The sequence below is a fragment of the Sapajus apella genome, unplaced genomic scaffold (genome assembly GCF_009761245.1).
Source record: "Sapajus apella isolate SASKATOON/1434 unplaced genomic scaffold, GSC_monkey_1.0 scaffold19, whole genome shotgun sequence".
Lineage (NCBI taxonomy): Eukaryota > Metazoa > Chordata > Mammalia > Primates > Cebidae > Sapajus > Sapajus apella.
Window position 1 is genome coordinate 15,580,208 of NW_022436959.1, and position 22,473 is coordinate 15,602,680.

Below are 22,473 nucleotides of genomic sequence, written 5' to 3' on the forward strand. Positions count from 1 at the left end.
TGGCTTGCATTCCCTCAAGGCAGAAGCTCTCTTCCATTCTCAGATTGAGAACGGTGATTTCAAAGCTTCTTAGTTTTTGCCTTAAGGACAAAAAGAAGAGAATCCATTTATTTTCTATATTTATTATAGAAAAATGTAGAAAAAATTCTAACATTTTTCTCTGAGATAACACTGCAAAACCTTGTTTTATGACACTTTCTAGTCATGTCTTGGCCATACTTTTAATGCATTTTCATCAGGATTCATAAATCTTAATGGTTTAAAAATCCTTGGAGTTTGGGGAGTACTTTTTTATTATCAAGAAAATGTAACAGAAAAAACTAATTGCAATCCATCATCTGTCTTCTATGAGACAGATTCTAACACATACAACAGTTGTAGAGGTGTCTTCAAAGTCACAGAATAATTCACAGCATTTCAGTGAACAACTAGAAATAGTCCATGGCATGACTTAGTTAAAATACTGCTGAAAAACAAATTAACTTCCAGATAAATACCTCCTTTACATATCAGAACACCCCTAAGGTCTCTCCAGGCTACCCAGGCCTTTGGCAGAGCCTTCAGAGTGGGGCACCTGCCCACACTTTGACTTCAGACTTCTAGCCTCTGGACTATGAGAGAATAAACTTCTTTCATTTCAACACACCCTGTTTGTGGATCTTGTCATGGCAGCCTTAGGATGCTATTTCAGGCAGTATTCAAGGAAGACAGAAACAAAGTCTTTGTCCTAGCAAATTGTCATTGATGGGAAAATTAAAACTTTCTTAGAAATTTCAGAAAACTTGTCAAGTCAACGGAAATATTGAAACCCATGTTAATTACGTGCTTCTTTTTATTTTCTTCTCCATATCCACTAGAGCATAGCAAACGTACTGTACTTTGCTTTTTGGTAAGAAAATCCATTACCCTTAAAACATTTTCTTCACTCAGCCTCCTGTCCTGGTTTTCCTTCTACTGTCTTGTCTTTCCTTTTCTGTATCTTTGGCTGGTCCTTCTTCTCCCCAGTCTCCTAAGAGAAGAATGGTGGTCCAGCCAATAGTTCTTGATTTTTTTCTCTTCTTTAGCTAGACTCATGTTCTCAGTGATCTCATCCAGTCTCCTGGCTTAAATATCATTGCCACCCATTCCTCTTTCATCTGTGTTTTCAGTTTGGACCCCTCTCCCTAATTCTAAATGAATAAATCCAATAGCCCACTCAGCTCCTCTACTTGGCTAATTAACCCCTCAAACCGGAAATGCCTAAAACTGAAATCTTGATCTTTCCTGCTAAATCTCTCCCCCTCACACTCTTCCCCATCTGAATGAACTGCAACTTCACTTTTCCAGTTGATCATGACAAAATGTGTAGAATAATCTTTAATTTGTCTTTCTTTCATGTTCCACATCCAGTCTTTAGGAATTTATGTTTGTTTCACTTAATTCAAAATATATCTAGAATCCAACTACTTCTAATCACTTTCACTGTTGCCACCCAGGTCCAACACCATCGTCTGTTACACGATTGTGCCGTGCTCTGAATGCTTATGTACTCCCAAAATTCGAACGTTAAAATATTAACCGGCAAGAAGATGGTACTGGCGAGGGGGTTAGGAGGAAGTGGTTAGGTCCTGAGGGCACAGACTTCATGAATGGGACTAGTGCCTACATAAAACAGGCTCAGGGGAACACGTGTGCCCCTTCCTCCATGTGAGGACACAGTGAGAAGTTGGCAGTTTGCAACCTAGAAGAGGGCCCTCACCAGAAACTGATCGTGCTGGCACCTGGATCTCAAGAACTATCAGAAAACCATTTCTGTTATTTTTAAGCTACCCAGTTTACAGCATTTCGCTATAGCAGCCTGAACATATGGAATCCCGAGATTACTAGCAAGAACAGCAACCTATCAGGTCATCCTGCCTTTTCCTTTGCCTCCCTGTGTAGAGTCTCAACGCAACAGCCAGAATTCCTTTTAGAATGCAAGTAAGATTCTATTTACTCCCCTCCTTAAAATTCTGCAGTGTCACATACCTCAGAGCAAAAGCCAGCATCTGTACAAAGCCTAAGAAGTCTCCCCTGGCTGCTGGTCCCTCCCACGCAGCTTAGCATCTGACCTCACCTCAGCAATTCTCCACTCAGCTCCCTGTACTCCCCCCACACTACATCCCTACTCTTCCTCGAGCATGCACAGGGAGTTCCCGCCCACCAGCCCTCTTCCCTGCCTGGGACACTCTTCACCCACAGGCCCACTTGGCTGACTCTATCGCCTTTGTCAAGTGTGTGTTCAAATTTCACTTTCTGGTTGAGGCCTACTCTGATCATCCTACTTAAAACTGCATCCTTGACCCCTCCCTCCAGAATTCCCTTGCCTTGCTCCCATTTGATCTTTTTTCTGTAGCATGTACCAGTTCTAACTGTGACTTACCACATCAGTGCTTATTCTCTCTCCCCTCACTAGACTCAAGCTCCATGAGAGCAAGGATCTTTGCTCTGCTCTCTTTCATATTTCAAAAACCGAGAAAGGTGCTGGGTACAAGGTTCACAGTGAGTATTTCTCAAGTAAGTGAATGACGATGCACTGCCAAGACTAGATAATGGGTTGTATATGATTCTCAGCAGGAAAACCGTCATCTATTTCCTGTTCTGCTGACTTAGCCTAGAGAGAAGGATCTTTATTTTACACATGAGAAAATTCAGGCCCAGCCTCTAGAAGACTCTGGTTTCCAGGCTCTACCAAGGACATTTTCCCTACCCCACATTGTGGTACTTCATGACGGATGCAGTGTGTGTGTGTGTGTGTGTGTGTGTGTAAGGGTGGATGTGAAAGACAGGCTGTGTGTGTGATATGTGAGAGTGTGGAGTGTGTGTGTGTGTGTGTGTATGTGTGACAAAGAAAAAGAGAGTATGTGTGTGTGACAGAGTGCGTGTTACAGAGAGAGAGAGAGAGAGAGAGAGAGAGAGAGAGAGAGAGAGAGAGAAATTTTGTGTGTGCATGTGTGGTCTGTCTTGCCCAGAGGAGAGTATTCATGGTTTGAGGACTGTGCCTGTCTATAGAGAAGACTCCCCATAACAAGGATGCACAGAGGAAACAGAATATGCTCTTTCATTCCCATCCCTTTTTTCCTTAAGAAATAGGAACAACAAGAAATCAACTCCCCAAGTTCCCATCATCAGCATTGCACATTTGTGAGCACCACATTCCTCCATCCCATACTACAGATGAATGCTCTGTGCTCCTATCTAAAGACACCTTCTACAGGCATTTATTAAATCCCATTCCCTCAGTGGCTTTCTTCCAACAATTTTCTCTCCTTCCTAGATCACTGCAATTAACATACAAACATCATCCTGAAACATCTACCACTATTAAAAATAAAACCCTCCCTACCCTGATACACAGGTCGCAGACACTGTCCACTTCTCAGTTTGTCCCCAGAGCAGAGCTCCTCAGGATCTCCTTGGCTGTCTCCACTCACATTTCCCCATTCTCTCATTAGCCCACTCCCATCAGGCTTCCACTCCGCCACCATATGAAATCACCTCTTCTCATCCCAATGACTACCATGTTGCCAGATCTGAGAGTTAACCTCCGTCTTTATTTTCAGGTCCTATGCCAGGATGGGATAGAGTGGAGCTCTTCCTCCTCCTCGAAATTCCTTCTTCACTGGTTTCCAGGACAACACTCTCTCCTTCTTCAGTACCCTGTGCTGCATTTTCCTCTGACCTAGAGAGGACTTCAAGTCTCGTTTTTGGACCTCTTTTCTATCTCCAGTTCCTACATGTTCTTAATCTAATTATATGGCTCTAAATGCCATATATATGTGCACGAATCTCAATTCTGTTACTTATTTGGATTTTCTCCTGAAAATCTCACTTGCAATTCTAGTCTACTCAAAATGTCCCTCAGGACAAGCATCTCTAACTAACATATTTAAAACCAAACCGTTTTTTTCCCCCTACAAAATCTGCTCACCACAATCTTCTCATATCATTAAGGGGCAACTCCAGTCCAGTAACTCAGACCAAAAACCTTGAAATCATCCTTGATTTCTCTCTCCTCTGATTCCTCAAAGCAAATTCTGCTGGCTCTGCCTTCAAAATATACGCAGGATATGAACTGCCTTGATCACTAGCACCATGACCCAAGGCAGCATCATTTCCCACCTGGATCATTAGAGTAGGGTCTGAAGAGTCTCCCTGCTGACCACCTTCCTTGCTCCCCTGGGGCTTACCCTCCACAGGGAAAGCTTTTCAGCAGAAAGTCTCTGGCTGCTCTTTCCTCTAATAGTAAAATCCAAAGTCCTCGTAACAGCCTGCTAACCCCATGTAATGTGCTGTTAGTCCCTTTTAAACTTCATCCTCTACTACCACACCCCTTGTGAATTCTCATCCCAGTTTGCTGACTGATCCTGGGACAGGCCAGGCTGCTCCCACTTCAAAGCATCCATACCTTGGTTCTCCAGAACATCCTTCTCCTGATATCTGTATGCTTTGTTCCCTGTCGGTTCTCTGCAGAAATGCTATCTTAGGAAACAGGCCTTCCCAACCACCCCTCCCCCAAGCGACTCCCTATCCCACCCGCTCTACTCTATTTTTCATCATTGCTCCTATTACAACTGACATATCAACTATTTGTTCTTGTCTCTTGCTAACTTCCCTGACTAGGGTGTAAGCTCCATGCAATAAAGGATTTTTTTGTGTGTTGGGGGGGGTTGCTTTTATTTTTCTGCCTTCTGCCTTTTGTTTTTTGTTTTCTGTTTTCTCTTAAATCCATAACTCTAGATTAGTGCCTATTACTGTTTTAGGAACTCAAACTCCTTTGCTAAAAGGAGAGTAATTACTGTTGCCATCCTCAGGAGATGGTTGAGAGGGTTCCTTGAGACGACATAAGCAGGTGTTTGGCAGTCAGCAAACAGTGGTAGCTATTAAGAGCATCCAAAAGAGGACGCTACTGTGACAAGATAAAGATTCTATCACCAGCCTTTCTGTTTAATCAACACATCTCACATTCTAATCTCTTCCCTCAGGAGTGAGAGTAGTGAGGGCTATAGAAATTGCAGGCAAGTAACACAAATTCCCCCACTTTAAATGCCTAATAAAACCATTCATAAAGCTCTTTCAGTCTTGAAAGAAGAGTCCCACATTATTAGGCTAAGTATTTTTGCTCTTCTCTGAACTCAATGCAAAGATCTATAAATCTTGAAAGCTTAAAAGCCGTTACCTCGACCAAGCTGTGGATCTTCTGGCCATCTTCTTGGATTAACTCGTATTTTTTTGTAAACAAATCACCCTTGTCCTCCAAAGTGAAGGCCGCCTCTCGTCTGTGCTCTCTTCTGGGAGGCAGTGCACACCCGGCCCAGGCCCTCATGGTCTGCTGGATCACCTTCACATTGCTCTGCGTGTGCTCAACTCTGCGTTCCAACTCGGCTGTGGCCGCCCTCACCCGCTCGATGTAGCTCCAGCAGTCGTCCTGCCATGTCAGCCACGTGGTGGCTGCTGTCAGCTGCTCGTCAACAGCTCTCAACTCATCTTCAATCAGAGGGTATTCAACTTCTAGGAGCGTCTGTTTCAGCTTATTATATCCTTGCACAAGAAGGTCAAGATTTCCAATGTACTGAGCAAAGAAAGGCCAAAACAAAAAGTGCCAAATATGTTAGCTATGTTCTCTACCTTAAAAGTGTAAAAGTGTCATATAGGTCTACACATTAACAATTAAAATGCAAAATAGTTCTATTCATAATAGGCCCTAGTATCTTTTTCAAAAAACACAAACCTTTAAAATACTGTTTCTTTTTTTGAAGATGGTTAAAGCTGAATCTGGTATGTCCTGCTTCTTCAACATCAAAAGATATTTCACTTCTCTCAATACAGCCACTAGCTATTAAAATAAAATTATTAAAATTATTGCATATTTTCATACAGTCATTCTATTTTAACTCAAGTTTAACTTGAAACACTTATGATGTTATCCAAGGATTATATTTTCAAATCATCAAGGTAAATAGGCTTTTGTTTCATACATTTTTAAAAAATAAAAATCATACTTTCTGTAATACAGTAAAGGTATATGAATTATCCCTAAAACATCTCAATAAATTAGTTTCTATAAATTGGTTTCATGAAATCACAAAGTAGAGAGAATCCTCAGTTCTCTGTATCATATATTTAGGTATGTGTGCTGAGTTTTACTAGCAAAATCAAGTCAATTATTCTCTGTATATATTTTAGGAAAACAGACCAGGATTTGGGTGTACAGTTTGCCTACTGAACCCAGTGAGGCTAACTTTCCCACCTCCTAGGCATGCACTTGGACTGTCAAGAGAGACTCCAGCTAATCACTCATAGTGAATGTACAATCTTCACCCCTAAAAATTCAGCTAGATGCTCAAGGCATTTTGTGTTTTGTCATGGAAACCACAAACAGTTTTTTTTTTATTGTACTTTAAGTTCTGGGGTACATGTGCAGAACATGTGGGTTTGTTACACAGGTATACACACACCATGGTAGTTGGCTGCATCCATCAACACATCATCTACATTAGGCATCCATCACCCTGTTATCTACATTAGGTATTTCTCCTAATGCTATCCCTCCCCTATGCCCTCACCCTCTGCTGCTATCCCTCCCCTAATCCCCAACCCCCTGCTGGTCCCTGGTGTGTGATGTTCCCCTCCCTGTGTCCATGTGTTCTCATTGTTCAACTCCCACTTATGAGTGAGAACATGCAGTGTTTGGTTTTCTGTTCTTGTATGAGTTTGCTGAGAATGATGGTTTCCAGCTTCATCCATGTCTCTGCAAAGGACATGAACTCATCCTTTTTTGTGGCTGCATAGTATTCTATGGTGTATATGTGCCACGTTTTCTTTATCCAGTCTATCATTGACGGGCATGTGGGTTGGTTCCAAGTCTTTGCTATTGTAAACAGTGCTGCAATAAACATACATGTACATGTGTTTTTATAATAGAACAATTTATAATTCTTTGTGTATCTACCCAGTAATGGAATTGCTAGGTCAATTGGTATTTCTAATTCTAGATCCTTGAGGAATTGCCACACTATTTTCCACAATGACTGAACCAATTTATATTCCCACCAACAGTATAAAAGCATTCCTATTTCTCCAGACCCTCGCCAGCATCTGTTGTCTCTTGACTTTTTAATGATCGCCATTCTAATTGGCGTGAGATGGTATCTCAATGCGGTTTTGATTTGCAACCAATAGATATTCTTATAAGCTTGCCTGCTATACTAAAGCATATCCATGGTAATAAAAAGAAAATAAAGCTCATTTTGAGTCTCATATCTAACAAACTGCCAGACATGGAGATCCGTTATTTAAAATATATAATATGTATATACACGTATATACATGCACATCTAGTATTTAAATATATGCACATATTGTATAATTATATACCCGTATATAAATGGTAACAAACTGCCATTGTTACATAACACATAACGAAATTATGTTACATAACACATAATGATATTATGAGAAAATGAAATTTCCTTTGACAAAATATATGAAATTTCCTTTGTTACATGATTTACCGTGCAGTAACAAAAGGCATGTTCAATAAAGATAATATTCATCCTGGATATTATTTAACTGTTAATATTTTTTATTAATGTGTTTTATGTTTTTTTAAATTACCATCAATTTAATTACCATATATAAGCTACTGTCCCTTTGAAAGAAATGACAAATTAAAATTTATCACTGTTCATCAAAAGCATGACATGTCTTTTGATGAAATTTTAACTAACTAAAAAACTGGTGTATATTATGAATGTATTTAGCCAGAAACTATCTGGTAAAGACAAATGATTCAATTCAGTTGAGCTAACATTTTTTAAGTGTTTCCAAGTACCAGACACTACACTAGAAACATAGAGCATAAAGACTCGAAAAGAATGCTACTCTCAGTGGCTCATTATCTAGTGAGGGTGAGGTGGTAAAGAAATAAATGCACTACAAATTAATAAAGTAATTAGTAGAATTTGAGAAACAAATCTCTACAACAAAGACTTACTAGAAATTGTTTACATTTATATTCCTCACAACTTTGATATTTTCCCAAAATAAATTACAAATGACTGGAAATATCAGAAATAAGCTTATAATAAAAAGGGCACTTATATATCATCTTAAGTCAAATTCCTACCTTTGGGTCAAAGTTGACACAGAGAAGACCATTTATGGAACTGAATTTTACCAAGGGTTGATTTAAATTGAATTCGCAGATTTCATCCACATTACTTTTCCATTCATTATAGATAAGATTTTCAAATTGTTCAAGCAAAGTGGTCATTTCAACATACTTTTGATAAACTAAGGCATTATCAGGATTTCCCAAAAATCTGTAAGAATAAGGTTTTTCTACTGGCTTATTCATATATTACATAGATTTCAGCTTAATAATTATATAATACAATACACAATATAAAATATATAAAATATGATAATGCACTATAAACAACCAGGAAAAGAAACAGTCAGGAAGAGAAACAATTCATTATGTCTATGAATTGCTTTTACTTTAAAAAATAAAGTTATAAAATGAATGAAACTCCAAAGATGTTACCAAACATTGATAGCAACAAGCTACCAGCTCCAATGAAGAGAAGAAAGAGACACAAAGACTGGATAACAAAAGCAGTGTTGCTTATTGGAAAAAGGAAAAGCAATTACAGCAAAAAACTCCAAACATGGCAGGTGGAAAAAACAAATGAAAAGAAACAAGGACCAGAAAACATGTAAGCATATCAAGTTCTAAGAGTCCCGTTATAAATACTCCAAAAACGTGGGGATGATCCCTCTCCACAAACCCAACAAATGACAGAAGTAAACAGGGCAATGGCTTCCTAAGTGCCAATATGAATAGCTCACTCCCTTATATAAAACATCAACCACAACATTAGGATCACGTGCCATGATCTAAGCTTAAGTACTCACAGATAACGGAGAGATGCAAAGTTTGACCAAAACATGTGAAGTCGCTGGAGGACCTGATGGGCCCATTTGATATTTCCTGAGGTAAATGGCATGTTCTTGTTAAGAACTACATGTCCATGTTCAATCTGCAAGTTGGTATTTTGGTGAAGAGGAAGAAAGGGAACATTTAGTCAGAATGCCTATCAATCTTTTTTTTTTTTAAAGACAGAGTCTCACTGTCACCAGGCTGCAGTGCAGTGGTGCGATTTCAGCTCACTGCAACCTCAGACCCCTGGTTCAAGCAATTCTCCTGCCTCAGTATCCCGAGTAGGTGGGACTACAAGCAGGTGCCACCATGCCCAGCTAATTTTTTTTTTTTTTTTTTTGGTATTTAGTAGAGACCAGGTTTCACCATGTTGACCAGGATGGTCTCAGTCTCTTGACCTTGAGATCCACCTGCCTCGGCCTCCCAAAATGCTGGGATTAGCCTCCCAACCTTTTAAGCAAGAGTTCATTTTGGTATTTTTACAGTAGTATAAAACATACGTGTTTAATCACTTGATTACTAGATGAGTTACAGTCCTAATGCAAGTTTACCATTACCATGAGGAAACCGCTAAATAAAAGCACGAAAATGTAGTGCCTATATATAATCTTTAGATATAATCACATCAAGTTCTAGTTGATGGTCATTATCTACAAAAATGATATTGTGAATGTGCCCAACCTTATCTGCCACTTACCTGTTTCACGTGTTCATTGTACAATTGCTTACACACATCCAGCTCTGTATTAAACATATGCACTAGTGTGCTGTAATGTAGGCTGAAAATTTCCATGACGACTGGCTTCTCTAGAAAATTTCCAAATACGGTCAAAAGCTATAAAAATCAAAGTTAAGGAAATGTTAAGCACTATGAGTTTTTAACAGAAATACTCAGCTCACAATGTCCCCTTTCAAATCTCTTACATGACTGAAGTTTAGAATTTTCAAAGTATCCTGCGATGCTTCAAAATGTAAAATCTATTTTTGCATCTAAAATTTCTGTACATCCAATAAACCAATTCTAGATGTAAAATAATTTCCCTTCCTCAGCAGAAAAGAACCACTGTCTGCCTGCAATCTCTGCCCACAGCTAATACTATTTCCTGTTGGGTGCCAGGTAATGTTACAGAAGATGCTTTGTGGATGTAAGAATAGAAACAAGATTCACATACTCGTTATTGTTCTTCCCTCCTGCATATGTATTCTTTAGATATAAATATCCATATATCCATATTGAGGGCCTCTAGGTCACAGCATGAATAATTATACCAGATGTGCCAGTCACCATGACCGCTTGCCTACAGCCCCCGGTACATCCATGTGACTCAGCCACCCCCAACAGTGTCCTCGGGCTATAACGATGACTGTTCCAAGGACAACCACTACACAGGTGGATGACCCCTGTGACATGGATGTCCTGGCTCAAATCAATGCCTTGAGCTAATCAGATTGTTTCTTAGAGAGTCAGGACCTGGCTGAGTGCATGCTGACTAAAATTATCAGTGAGCAGAAACTACTAACAAGCAGAGGAAGCCAACTGATAGGGGGACAGAAGCAAGCAGACACAGGCTGAACAGGATCACATCACCAGCAAAGCAAGAGTGAAGTCTCACAAACTCCTCTTGTTCAGTCAGTGGAGCCCCCTAGATTTCAAACTTACCTTCACTGCCAGTGTTCACAAAGCAGATTCCCAGTGAATCTAATTTTAGATTCCCATTAGTCTTTAGTCTTGTTTACTACCCAATGTGGATTCTTCTGCGTGCTAGCATAAAACAGCTCTTCCCTTGCAAGCAAAATAACTAAAATATATATTTTTATATAACCAATGTTTCTATAGGCTATGTCCCAGGAACTGTATGTTAAGGTCCTTAAAAGTGCTGTTATTATTACACATTCCAGGTGAGGAAACTGAGTTATAAGGAGGGAATGATTTTCCCAAATTCATATAGCTAGTGGTGGAGCTGGGACTGGAAACCAGGCAGTCTAGCATTCAGGTTTGTGCTTCACTGTGTGGCTTTTATCAGCTAATATGCCATTGAAAGTTGTATCATTTTGTCATCTGTTCATTCTGTCTGGACTTCATAATATGTTAGTTATTAAGCCTGTCAGGTAGACAGTTATTTTGAGAAAATGTCTTCTTTCAAAGGCTAAGTATATTTATGGTGGCAGAAAAATTGTATCCAAGGTCATGCCTTATTTAACAATATGGCAAAGGAGGGGGCTTTGTTCTTTTTATTAAGGAAATAATAGGTGATCCCTAAAACTAGTTTCACTTTAAAAAACAGCTTCATAATAAAGAATCTGCAAATATTTCCATAAACTACAATCACTGAAAATAAAATTACCACCAAAAAATTGAAGAAACTAAAATGTGTTAGCTGGGTGTGGTGGTGCCTGCCTGTAACGCCAGCTACTCAGGAGGCTGAGGCAGGACAGCTGCTTCAACCTGGGAGTCGGAGGTTGCAGTGAGCAGTGATTGTCCCACTGTACTCCAGCCTGGGCAACAGAATAAGACTCTGTCTCAAAAAAAAAAAAAAAACTAAAATATAACTCTAATATAACCCTAACTATACCTTAAGGGGCCAATTTGGACAAACACATTCTGACTTTTTCTGGTAACATCAATTATAACTACAGTAGAAACTGATAAATATTTCTAAATCCACTTGGCTGCTACCTAGCAAAATGTAAATGATTAACTTTCTTCCCAAAGCCATTGTTTTGTTGAGATTGGGTTTCAAATACAAATTCTAAAATAAACACCGCCTTATAAACAAGAAAGTATTCTCCAACAAGAATTGGTAAGTGTATTTATTTCACAACAACACTCACCATACTGACCACAATGGTAAGAATACCAGAACCTTCCTAGCTACATCACATCTTACTTACCAGCTTAGCCGTCCCTAACTCCAGGTTGTGAAGAGAAAATACACAGATAAAACATTCCGGGGCAAGGTTGTAAAGCCAAAAAGTAGTAGGAAAAGTCTCAATGTGTGAGGCAGTATACATTATTGTAATTGCTCATCATCTAAAATGTATAAAAGTTACCCTCCAGGAGGAGAGTAAACATCATTTCAAGCTCTTGCTTCCTTATTCACAGGAAAACTAAAAGCTATTTTATGAAGAGTAGAGATGTTTTCTTTGATTGACTTCAAGACTAAATATAATTCCCACCACAGGCTTCTCTTTCTAAATATCCCATCTGAGATCTGCAAGGTTTGCCTTAATTTTGATCTACTTCTGTTTCACTGCATAATACAGCTTTTCATAACACTGTTGCATGTTCAATGTAGTACACATTTATATTTTTCCTAGATGTGCCTCTTTCAAAGATTTTTTAAAACCTGTGGCCACCTTAACCATATACCCTTCACATTTTAATAGTTTTCAAAGCTATGTCCTTTCTAGACACATTTTTTTCTTATACATTTCAGTCTACCATCATGTAAATTTTAGAGAGCCATTCAGTAGTATTTGGTCTTGGTTTTTGGTGAGCGCCAGCACTTTCAATTTTGAAGTACTATACTTTTGTATTAGAGTAGAATAGTGTTCCATTCCAGTGCCCTTCCTGGTCGTGTCTTTGACAATAGCAGGTATTGGAACATTCTACAAATATATTTTTCCCAGGGACCAACAGTAAATAGGCTCATCACCCTATCCCTATGAGTGAAGTATTTTTCTAAGTAGACAACCTTGTAATATTTTCCTCTGCCATTACACTTGCAGTTTACCGTCATCAGTATGTTATTTCATTACTTGAACTACCAGTCAGTCCACCTAGCCTCAAGTAGTTATAAATCGCCATTTTGCGTAAGTCACCATGGAAAGTGATCTACACAGAAGCTGCAAGATGATGTCACACTCCGCCAAGCTTATGACAGTATGATCTCATATTTGTTCAGTATGCAGGTCAAATACATGAAAAGTTAAAGAAAAAAAAAGGTGAGAGATTAAATTGTTTAGAAAAAAATTAACTGGCAGGTAATTTAACAGAATTCAAATTAATGGTTGTGAAAAAAAGAGACTTGAATTAGAAATGGCAGGAGCGTCTGTAATGGAGCTTTCACTGTACATTCTTTTTTAGTTATTTATAAAAGCATTTAAAAAACTAGTTCCAATAACAAAGAATAGACTATTACACAGATATTTAAAAAAAATAATAATAGTTGAATTCTGTTATAAAGGCAAGAAAAATTTTATGACTTTTAAGTGAAGAAGATTATAGTAGAGGTTTAAAATATGTCATTTTTGTCAAAGAGAAACATGTATGCATATCTAGGCAAAGAAAAAATAGTGGCAGTATTAAAGATAATAGTAATTATACTTGAGAGATGAGATTACAGGTCATTTTATAACAACAGACTGTATATTTCGGCTAATGACACCTCAGTTTCATTGAAGAGTTCTTAAAAAACAACCATTTGATCTTCATGAATTTTTTTTTCTACTTTAAGTTCTGGGGTACATGTGCAGATAGTGCAGGTTTGTTACATAGGTATACACATGCCATGGTGATTTTCTGCATCCATCAACCCGTCATACATACTAGGTATTTCTGATGCTGTCCCTCCCCTATACCCCCATCCCCCAACAGGCCCCAGGGTGTAATGTTGCCCTCGTGTCCACGTGTTCTCATTGTTCGATACCCACTTATGAGTAAGAACATGCAGTGTTTGGTTTTCTGTTCCTGTGTCAGCGTGCTGAGAATGATGGATTCCAGCTTCATCCATGTCCCTGCAAAGGACAGGAACTCATCCTTTTTATGGCTGCATAGTATTCCATGTTGTATATGTGCCACATTTTCTTTATCTAGTCTATTATTGATGGGCATTTGGGTTGGTTCCAAGTCTTTGTTATTGTGAACATTGCTGCAATAAACATACACGTGCATGTGTCTTTATAGCTGACTGATTTATAATCCTTTGTTTATATACCCAGTAATGGGACTGCTGTGTCAAATGGTATATCTGGTTTTAGATTCTTGAGGAAACGCCACACTGTCTTCTACAATGATTGAACTAATTTACATTCCAATAGTGTAAAAGTGTTCCTATTTCTCCATATCCTCTCCAGCATCTGTTGTTTTCTGACTTTTTAATGAATGTGATTATAACTGGCATGAGATGGTATCTCAATGGGGTTTTGATTTGCATTTCTCTAATGACCAGTGATAAGCTTTTTTTTTTCATGTTTATTGGCCACAAAAACATCTTCTTTTGAGAGGTGTGTATTCATATCTTTTGCCCACTTTTTGATGGAGTTGTTTTTTTCTTGTAAATTTGTTTAAGTTCCTTGTAGATTCTGGATATTAGCCCTTTGTCAGATGGGTAAATTGCAAAAATTTTCTTCCATTCTGTAGGTTGCCTATTGACTCTAATGATAGTTTCTTTTGCTGTGCAGCAGCTCTTTAATTAGATCCCATTTGTCAATTTTAGCTTTTGTTGCCATTGCTTTTGGTGTTTCAGTCATGAAGTCTTTGCCCATGCCTATGTCCTGAATGGTATTGCCTAGGTATTCTTCTAGGGTTTTCATGGTTTTAGGTCTTAAGCTTAAGTCTTTAATCCATCTGAAGTTAATTTTTGTATAAGGTGTAACAAAGGGGTCCAGTTTCAGTTTTCTGCATATGGCTAGCCAGTTTTCCATTGCACCATTAATTAAATAGGGAATCCTTTCCCCATTGCTAGTTTTTGTCAGGTTTGTCAAAGATCAGATGGCTGTAGATGTGTGGCGCTATTTCCGAGGCCTCTGTTCTGTTCCATTGGTCTATATCTCTGTTTTGGTACCAGTATCATGCTGTTTTGGTTACTATAGCTTTGTAGCATAGTTTGAAGTCAGGTAGCATGATGCCACCAATTTTGTTCTTTTTGCTTTGGATTGTCTTGGCAATGTGAGCTCTTTTTTAGTTGCATATGAAATTTAAAGTAGTTTTTTCTAATCATGTGAAGAAAGTCAATGGTAGCTTGATTGGGATAACATCTAATCTATAAATTACTTTGGGCAGTAAGACCATTTTCACCATATTGATTCTTCCTATCCAGATCCTCATGAATTCTTCATGTTAAAATGCTTGACTGGGACCAGAGAACATTGGTGGCTTCATCACTGACTAGCCAATTCATTTGAAGGTCAAAATCAAACACTATCTTTAAAAAAATCTGTGTCTGCTACATTGCTTGGCACTGCCATTCTCAGTGAATTATACCCAGGATTTCTTAGCTCTTTTTCTTTTGATACAGAAAGTTCCATTCCTCTTTGGGGATATCATCTAATTATTAACTTATACTTGATTTGTAATTTTATTTCTTTGTCAAGCAAGTTTTACATGGTGTTTCTATTCCTCATATTATAAGCCTTTCATTTGGGGGCACTGTCGTGTTACTTTTCTTTATTTAACTCTTAACCATATTTCATCAATTCTGTGACAAGCATACTTTTACGTTTCAAAATCTCTGCAACTGAAATACATTATGCAATCAATGAAATCATAATTATTTGGCAGTATTTTTTCTTTATTGGTACATAAAATAATGGTGTGTCTGATAATCAATGATGTCTTATGCCTGCGTAAATACAGTATATAAATTGCTATTTGTTTCAGTCAGAATAATAAAATAGACAGATGAACCTAATGAATCTAAACAATGGTAAATAACAGAAATTCCAGAATTAAGGTATTTTTCACTTTTTACTGTGACTTAATTTTAAATCAATATTTCATTGGCCAGGACAAACTTGCTGTGAAGGTAATGAGAGCTAAAACACTGTGAATGCAAGAAAAGAAAAGCAACTGAATGTCCTAAAATAATATTGTTCAAAGTGTCATTATTCATTAGTACATTATTCAAAGTTTATTATTCAATTAGCTCAATTTGAAGGGAACCTGACTAGTTAACCTATTTAGTACTTTTCTTGAATCATAATTTACCCCTTTCATCTAACAGACTGTATTATTCATTAGTAAAACATTTTTTATGACAGCTTCTTCAGAACTAACCTTAAATGCAGCTTCTAAGCCACTGCAGTTAAAGAAAGCTTCACAAACAATTGTCCCAAGCCTTCTGTCAAAATCCAGAGTTTTGGACTTAAACGCGACATAATCACTTTCAAATTCCTGTAAAATTAAAAGTAAAATATTAGTGTATTCGAAAGAATCCAATAGTGAAAACAGCAATCACACAAGTGTGACCTTATTTTAGCCCCTCCCCCCCCAAGTGACTTTATTTTTTCATAGCAGGATTCCAGGGAAAATAAAGAAGAGCTATAGCTGACTGACTGTGCAAGCACCACCTTACTGAAAGACTGAAAGCTTAGCAGTGTTCCCCTATGCTTTCCCAATCCTTTCGGTGGCTCAGTCCCCAACAGCAGTGCTGTGGCCCGCATGCTCACATAGAAGCCTCAGTCTCTCCTCCTTCTCCCAATCCATTTTGATTATAAATGAAAAAGTGACGTTTTTCAGAAAAGAAAAAACCTATCCCCATTATAACTTTAATCCATCTATAAACTTAAATAGGAAGGGTTTTGTTTGTTTCTGCAAGCAGTGGAAAATCTACATGGAAACACTGTTTCTTCATGTGAGAAGTGAAATCCACAGGTATGAAAACATCATTTGTGATACAGAGAAAACAAATACTCTTACATTTTCCCAACTTCTTATTAGCACACAGTTAACATCCCTCAGTTTCCTCCTAATACATAACCACCACTCCATAATTAGAAACAATAAAACGGTGTAAGAATAACTATCATGTTCATTGCATCACAATTGAGTCTCCAGTAAAGTCGTCCCTGGATTTCACAAACATTTTGGTGCTTTACAGTCAAAAGGCCACTGAGGTACACACCACAGATTTCTCATAATGAAGACCTTTGCCCCCTCTGTAAGCTGAGCCTCCATCTATTAAGAATAATAACAGTAATAGAATAAATGACAGCTAGCACATAAGTAATCCTGTTCTAAATGCATGATTAACTCAATTCTTACAACATCTGATGGAGGTAGTAATTTTTTCTGCATTATAGGTGACAAAACAAACTCAGAGAAGTTGCGTGATCCACCTAAAATCACACCACTGGTAAATGTCAGGGCTGGAATTTAAAGCCAGGCAGCCTGGTTCCAGATCCTAGAGGCTATGTTTCTTTGAAGGAATATACCTGCTAGCGTGTGAATGTTTATGTCCTTGCAAAATTCATATTTTGAAATCGTAACCCTCAATGTGATGGTATCAAGAAGTGGTGCTTTTGGGAGGTGACTAGGTAATAAGCGTGGGAACTTCATGAACGGGATCAGTGCCCATCTAGAAAAGGCCTGAGAGAGACCCCTTCATCCTTCCACGAAGTAAGGACACAGCCAGAAAATGCAATCTATCAACTGGGATGTAGCCCTCTCCAGACACTGAATCTGCTGGAGCCTTGCTCTTGGACTTCTCAGCCACTAAAACTATGAAAAAAAAATTTCTGTCATGTATAACATACCCAGTTTATGGTGTTTGGTTATAGCAACCTAAATAGAGACCACCTTGTGCTGAATTTCACACAAACTGAAAAGCAGTGTAACAACAAAGTTCTAGGACGCTACATGTCATACACCACAATGTTGTATTTAGCATCAAGAGGAAGTCTCCACTTCTGAATTACAGTCAAGCAAACTCTTCATTCAAGAATCATTGGCTAATAAAGTAAACACAACTTCCCAACAAGTTTTAACAAGCCTAACATCCCTCGTCTTACTATGGTAACAGAGAACATACAGCTTAAGTCCCCAAACATTAACTGAACATTTAGAAAGAAACATCTCGGGGAGAGGAAAACATGCTAGTCTCCCTGCCTGATCTCTCTCCCTCACCTCCCTCCAGTCTCATTCATTTCCTGAAAACAAATTTAGAACTGCACATGGGACCTCTCCCTTGGAAAGTCCAATAGAAAATTCACACTTAATTTGTTCAAGCACATATCTCAACTCATTATCTTCTCTACAAAGCTCCTCTTCTTTTTCTACACCCTAACAGAAACTTGGGCAACCTCCTTGACTTCTCTGTCAAGCGTTCTTCTGCCTCTGGAATGGCCTTCTAACTACCTCTGGAGTCCCTCTACTATTCTCCATCTTTCCGGGCATGCCTTGGGCCAGGCCACCATTATTGCGCATCTGGATTTCTGCTAACCACTTTTTAACTACTCTGTTTGCCTCTAGTCCTGTCTCTGATTCATCCTCCAATTGCAGCCTAAATAATCTTTTTAAAAGAGAACTCTTGTATCTTCTCTTACTTAGAATACTTTAACTCATAATCTCAATTCAGAATTGTCAGTTTCTGGTGATAACGTCCAAAGGTCTTAGCATCATGTATTAAATAAGACCCTATACAGTCTATATGCCACTTACTGCTCCTAACTATTCTGCCACCTCTCCCAATCCAGCCACAGAGTTTTATCACATTCTGTCTCTCTCCTTCACCCACTTCTCACCTGCTTCATTTCTATTTATGTTACAGTTCTCAGTTTATTTTTCACCTCCTCTGGAAAGGGGCCCTGGGCAAATGCTCTCAGAACACTCTGTACTCTTCATACCCCAGCACTGGGCACCTATCTAATAACTGCCTATCTACATTCTCCCTTGGATTCTGAGTATAACCGCCAGGTTTATTTTCTTTCACAATTACAGTACCAATATTTAATGAGGTTCCCAGGACATCACTGTTTCTCAATAAATACACATTACAGAATAAATGATATACCAGTATTATTCAGAAATCATTATAAGAATGTTTCTATATTCTGAACACTGAATAATTGCCTTTATTAACATCATGAGAAGCTACTGAAGCATTGTAATTAGAGAAAAGCCATGGTTTGACTTAGTATCTAAAAGGCACTCATGCTGTCATGTAGAGAATAAACTAACAAAGCAAAGATGGGAAAGGGAGTTTAGAGTCAAGGTCAATAATCCAAGTCACAGACAAGACTTGGATATACTTTCAAGGCATATCCAAAAGAACTGGATGTTTGTTGTGAGAAAGTGAGCAAGATTACAGATGACTCAAACGTTTCTCACTATGTAGCCCATCATATGGTCATTTAATGAGTTGGAGAGGCAGGCAACAGTAGGTTTGGGGAGGGATAAAGCAGGGATACAGATCTGAATGTGATTTTTCAGATGTGTATGAACTATCTCAGTGGAGACACTGAGTACGTAGTTGTGGTTGGCACATGTTTCGTTATGTGTTTGGCACTTAAGAAAGTCTTTCACCTTTTAAGTATAATGTGATTTAGGCTTTGGGTAGATGCTCTTTACCAAGTTTATGAACTTTATTCCTATTTTTAAGAGTTTTCATCACAAATGAGTATTACATTTGGCCAAATTTGTTTCCTGCATCAATTAACACAATCATGGGATTTTCTTCTTTGGCCTGTTAATATGAGGATTACACTGATTTCAAATATTGAACTAGCCTTGCATACCTAGAATAAATCTCACTTTAACATAGTATATAATTCCTTTATATTGGTGGGAATGTAGATTGCTACAGCCATTATGGAAAAGAGTATGAAAATTCCTAAAGAGGTTAAAGTTAGAACTACCATATGACCAAGTACTCCCTCTTCTACGTAAATTCCCAAAGGAGATAAAATTACCATCTCATAAAGATATCTACACTCCCACATTCACTGCAGCACTATTCACAGCATCCAAGATCCAGAAATGACCTAAGTGTGGATGGACACATGGATATTAAGAAACATATATTTGTGTATATGTATGTATATTATATATTATATATAATACATACACACATGCACATGTAATGACAAATCTACAAACATAATCCATCACATAAACAGAACCAAATACAAAAACCACCTGATTATCTCAACAGATGCAGAGAAGGTCTTCAACAAAATTCAACAGCCCTTTATGCTAAAAACTCTCAATAAACTAAGTGTCGATGGAACGTATCACAAAACAATAAAAGCTATTTATGACAAACCCACAGCCAATATCATACTGAATGGGCAAAAACTGTAAGCATTCCCTTTGAAAACTGGCACAAGACAAGGATGCCCTCTCTCACTACTCCTATTCAACATAGCATTGGACGTTCTGGCCAGGAAAATCAGGCAAGAAAAAGAAATAAAGGGTATTCAATTAGGAAAGGAGGAAATCAAATTGTCTCTATTTGCAGATGACATGATTGTATATTTAGAAAACCCCATCATCTCAGCCCAAATCTCCTTAAGCCAATAAGCAACTTCAGCAAAATCTCAGGATACAAAAACAATGTGCAAAAATCACAAGCATTCCTATACACCAGTAATAGACAAAGAGTCAAATCATGAGTGAACTCCCATTTACAATTGCTACAAAGAGAATAAAATACCTAGGAATACAACTAACAAGGGATGTGAAGGACCTTTTCAAGAAGAACTATAAACCACTGCTCAAGGAAATAAGAGAGGAAACAAACAGATGGAAAAACATTCCATGCTCATGGTTAGGAAGAACCAGTGTCACGAAAATGGCTATACTGCCCAAAGTAATTTATAGATTTAAGGCTATCCCCATCAAGCTACCATTGATTTTCTTCAGAGAATTGGAAAAAGCCACTTTAAATTTCATATGAAACCAGAAAAAAAGCCTGCATAGTCAAGACAATCCTAAGCAGAAAAAAAAAAAAAAAAGGTAGAGGCATTATGCTACCTGACTCCAAACTATGTTATAAGGCTACAGTAATCAAAACAGCATGGTACTGGTACCAAAACAGAGATATAGACCAATGGAACAGAACAGAGGCCTCAAAAAGAACGCTACACATCACAACCATCTGATCTTTGACAAACCTGACAAAAACAAGCAATGGGGAAAGGATTCCCTATTTAATCAATGGTGGTGGGAAAAATGGCTAGTCATATGTGGAAAACTGAAACTGGACTCCTTCCTGACACCTTATTAAAAATTAACTCCAGATGGATTAAATATTTAAACATAAGATCAAACATCATAAAAACCCTAGAAGAAAGCCTAGGCAATGCCATTCAGGACACAGGCATAGGCAAAGACTTCATGACTAAAACACCAAAAGCAATGGCAACAGCCAAAATACAAATGGGATCTAATTAAACTAAAGAGCTTCTACACAGCAAAAGAAACAATGAACTAGTGAACCAGCAAGCAACAGAACGGGAAAAAATTTTTGCAGTCTACCCCTCTGACAAAGGGCTAATATCCAGAATCTACAAAGAATTCAAGCAAATTTACAAGAAAAAACCACCACCATCAAAAAGTGGGCAAAGGATATGAACAGACACTTCTCAAAAGAAGACATTTATGCAGCCCACAAACATATGAAAAAAAAGTTCATCATCACTGGTCATTAGAGAAATGCAAATCAAAATCACATTCAGATACCACCTCATGCCAGTTAGAATGGTGATCATTAAAAAATCAGGAGACAACGGATGCTGGTGAGGACGTGGAGAAATAGGAACACTTTTACACTGTTGGTAGGAGTGTAAATTAATTTAACCATTGTGAAAGACAGTGTGGTGATTCCTCAAGGATCTAGAACCAGAAATACCATTTGACCTGGCAATCTCATTACTGGGTATATATCCAAAGGATTATAAATCGTTCTATTATTAAGACACATGCACATGTACATTTACTGTGGCACCGTTTACAACAGCAAAGATTTGGAACCAACCCAAATTCCCATCAATAATGGGCTGGATAAAGAAAAGGTGGCACATATACACCATGGAATACTATGCAGCCATAAAAACGGATGAGTTCCTGTCCTTTGCAGGGACATGGATGAAGCTGAAAACCATCATTCTCAGCAAGCTGACATAAGAACAGAAAACCAAACACCACATGTTTTCACTCATAAGTGGGCACTGAAAAATGAGAACATATGAACACAGGGAGGCGAGTATCATACACTGGGGCCTCTCAGGGGATAGGGGTCTAGGGGAGGGATAGCATGGGCGTGGTGGGATAGGGGAAGGATAGCATTAGGAGAAATACCTAATGTAGATGACAGGGTGATGGATGCAGCAAACCACCATGGCACGTGTATACCTCTGTAACAAACCTGCGCATTCTGCACATGGACCCCAGAATTAAAAAAAAAAAAACAGAAAAAAAGGGGGGATCAAATATACAGTGATAAAGAATGTCACAGAGGTTACTAGGGATTGGGTGGGGGGAGGAAGGAAATGGGGAAATGATGTAGGTCAAAGGATGCAAAGCAGCAGCTTTGTAGGATAAACAAGTCTAAAGATCTAACGGACAACATGAGAATTACAGCTAATAAATTATTGGAAATCCAAATAAAATATTTGGAATTTTCTTTTTTTGAGATGGAGTCTTGCTCTGATGCCTAGGCTGGAGTGCAGTGGCACGATCTCAGCTCACTGCAACCTCCGCCTCCCAGGTTCAAACAATCCTCCTGCCTCAGCCCCCTAGTAGCTGGCATTACAGGCACGTGCCACCATGCCCGGCTAATTTTTGTATTTTT

The 22,473-nt window shown here is 38.3% G+C and overlaps 1 protein-coding gene across 1 annotated transcript in view; it reads right to left on the minus strand.

Moving 5' to 3' along the window:
- Positions 1-22,473, minus strand: part of DNAH11 (dynein axonemal heavy chain 11) — a 406,504-nt gene that overhangs the window by 330,852 nt on the left and 53,179 nt on the right. The window contains exons 9-14 of the mRNA XM_032287021.1: positions 15,960-16,076; positions 9,660-9,797; positions 8,938-9,062; positions 8,147-8,342; positions 5,750-5,854; positions 5,198-5,590 (exon numbers count right to left, since the gene is read on the minus strand). Of these exons, the coding sequence (XP_032142912.1) occupies positions 5,198-5,590; positions 5,750-5,854; positions 8,147-8,342; positions 8,938-9,062; positions 9,660-9,797; positions 15,960-16,076 (1,074 nt within the window). The remainder of the gene's footprint in view (positions 1-5,197; positions 5,591-5,749; positions 5,855-8,146; positions 8,343-8,937; positions 9,063-9,659; positions 9,798-15,959; positions 16,077-22,473) is intronic.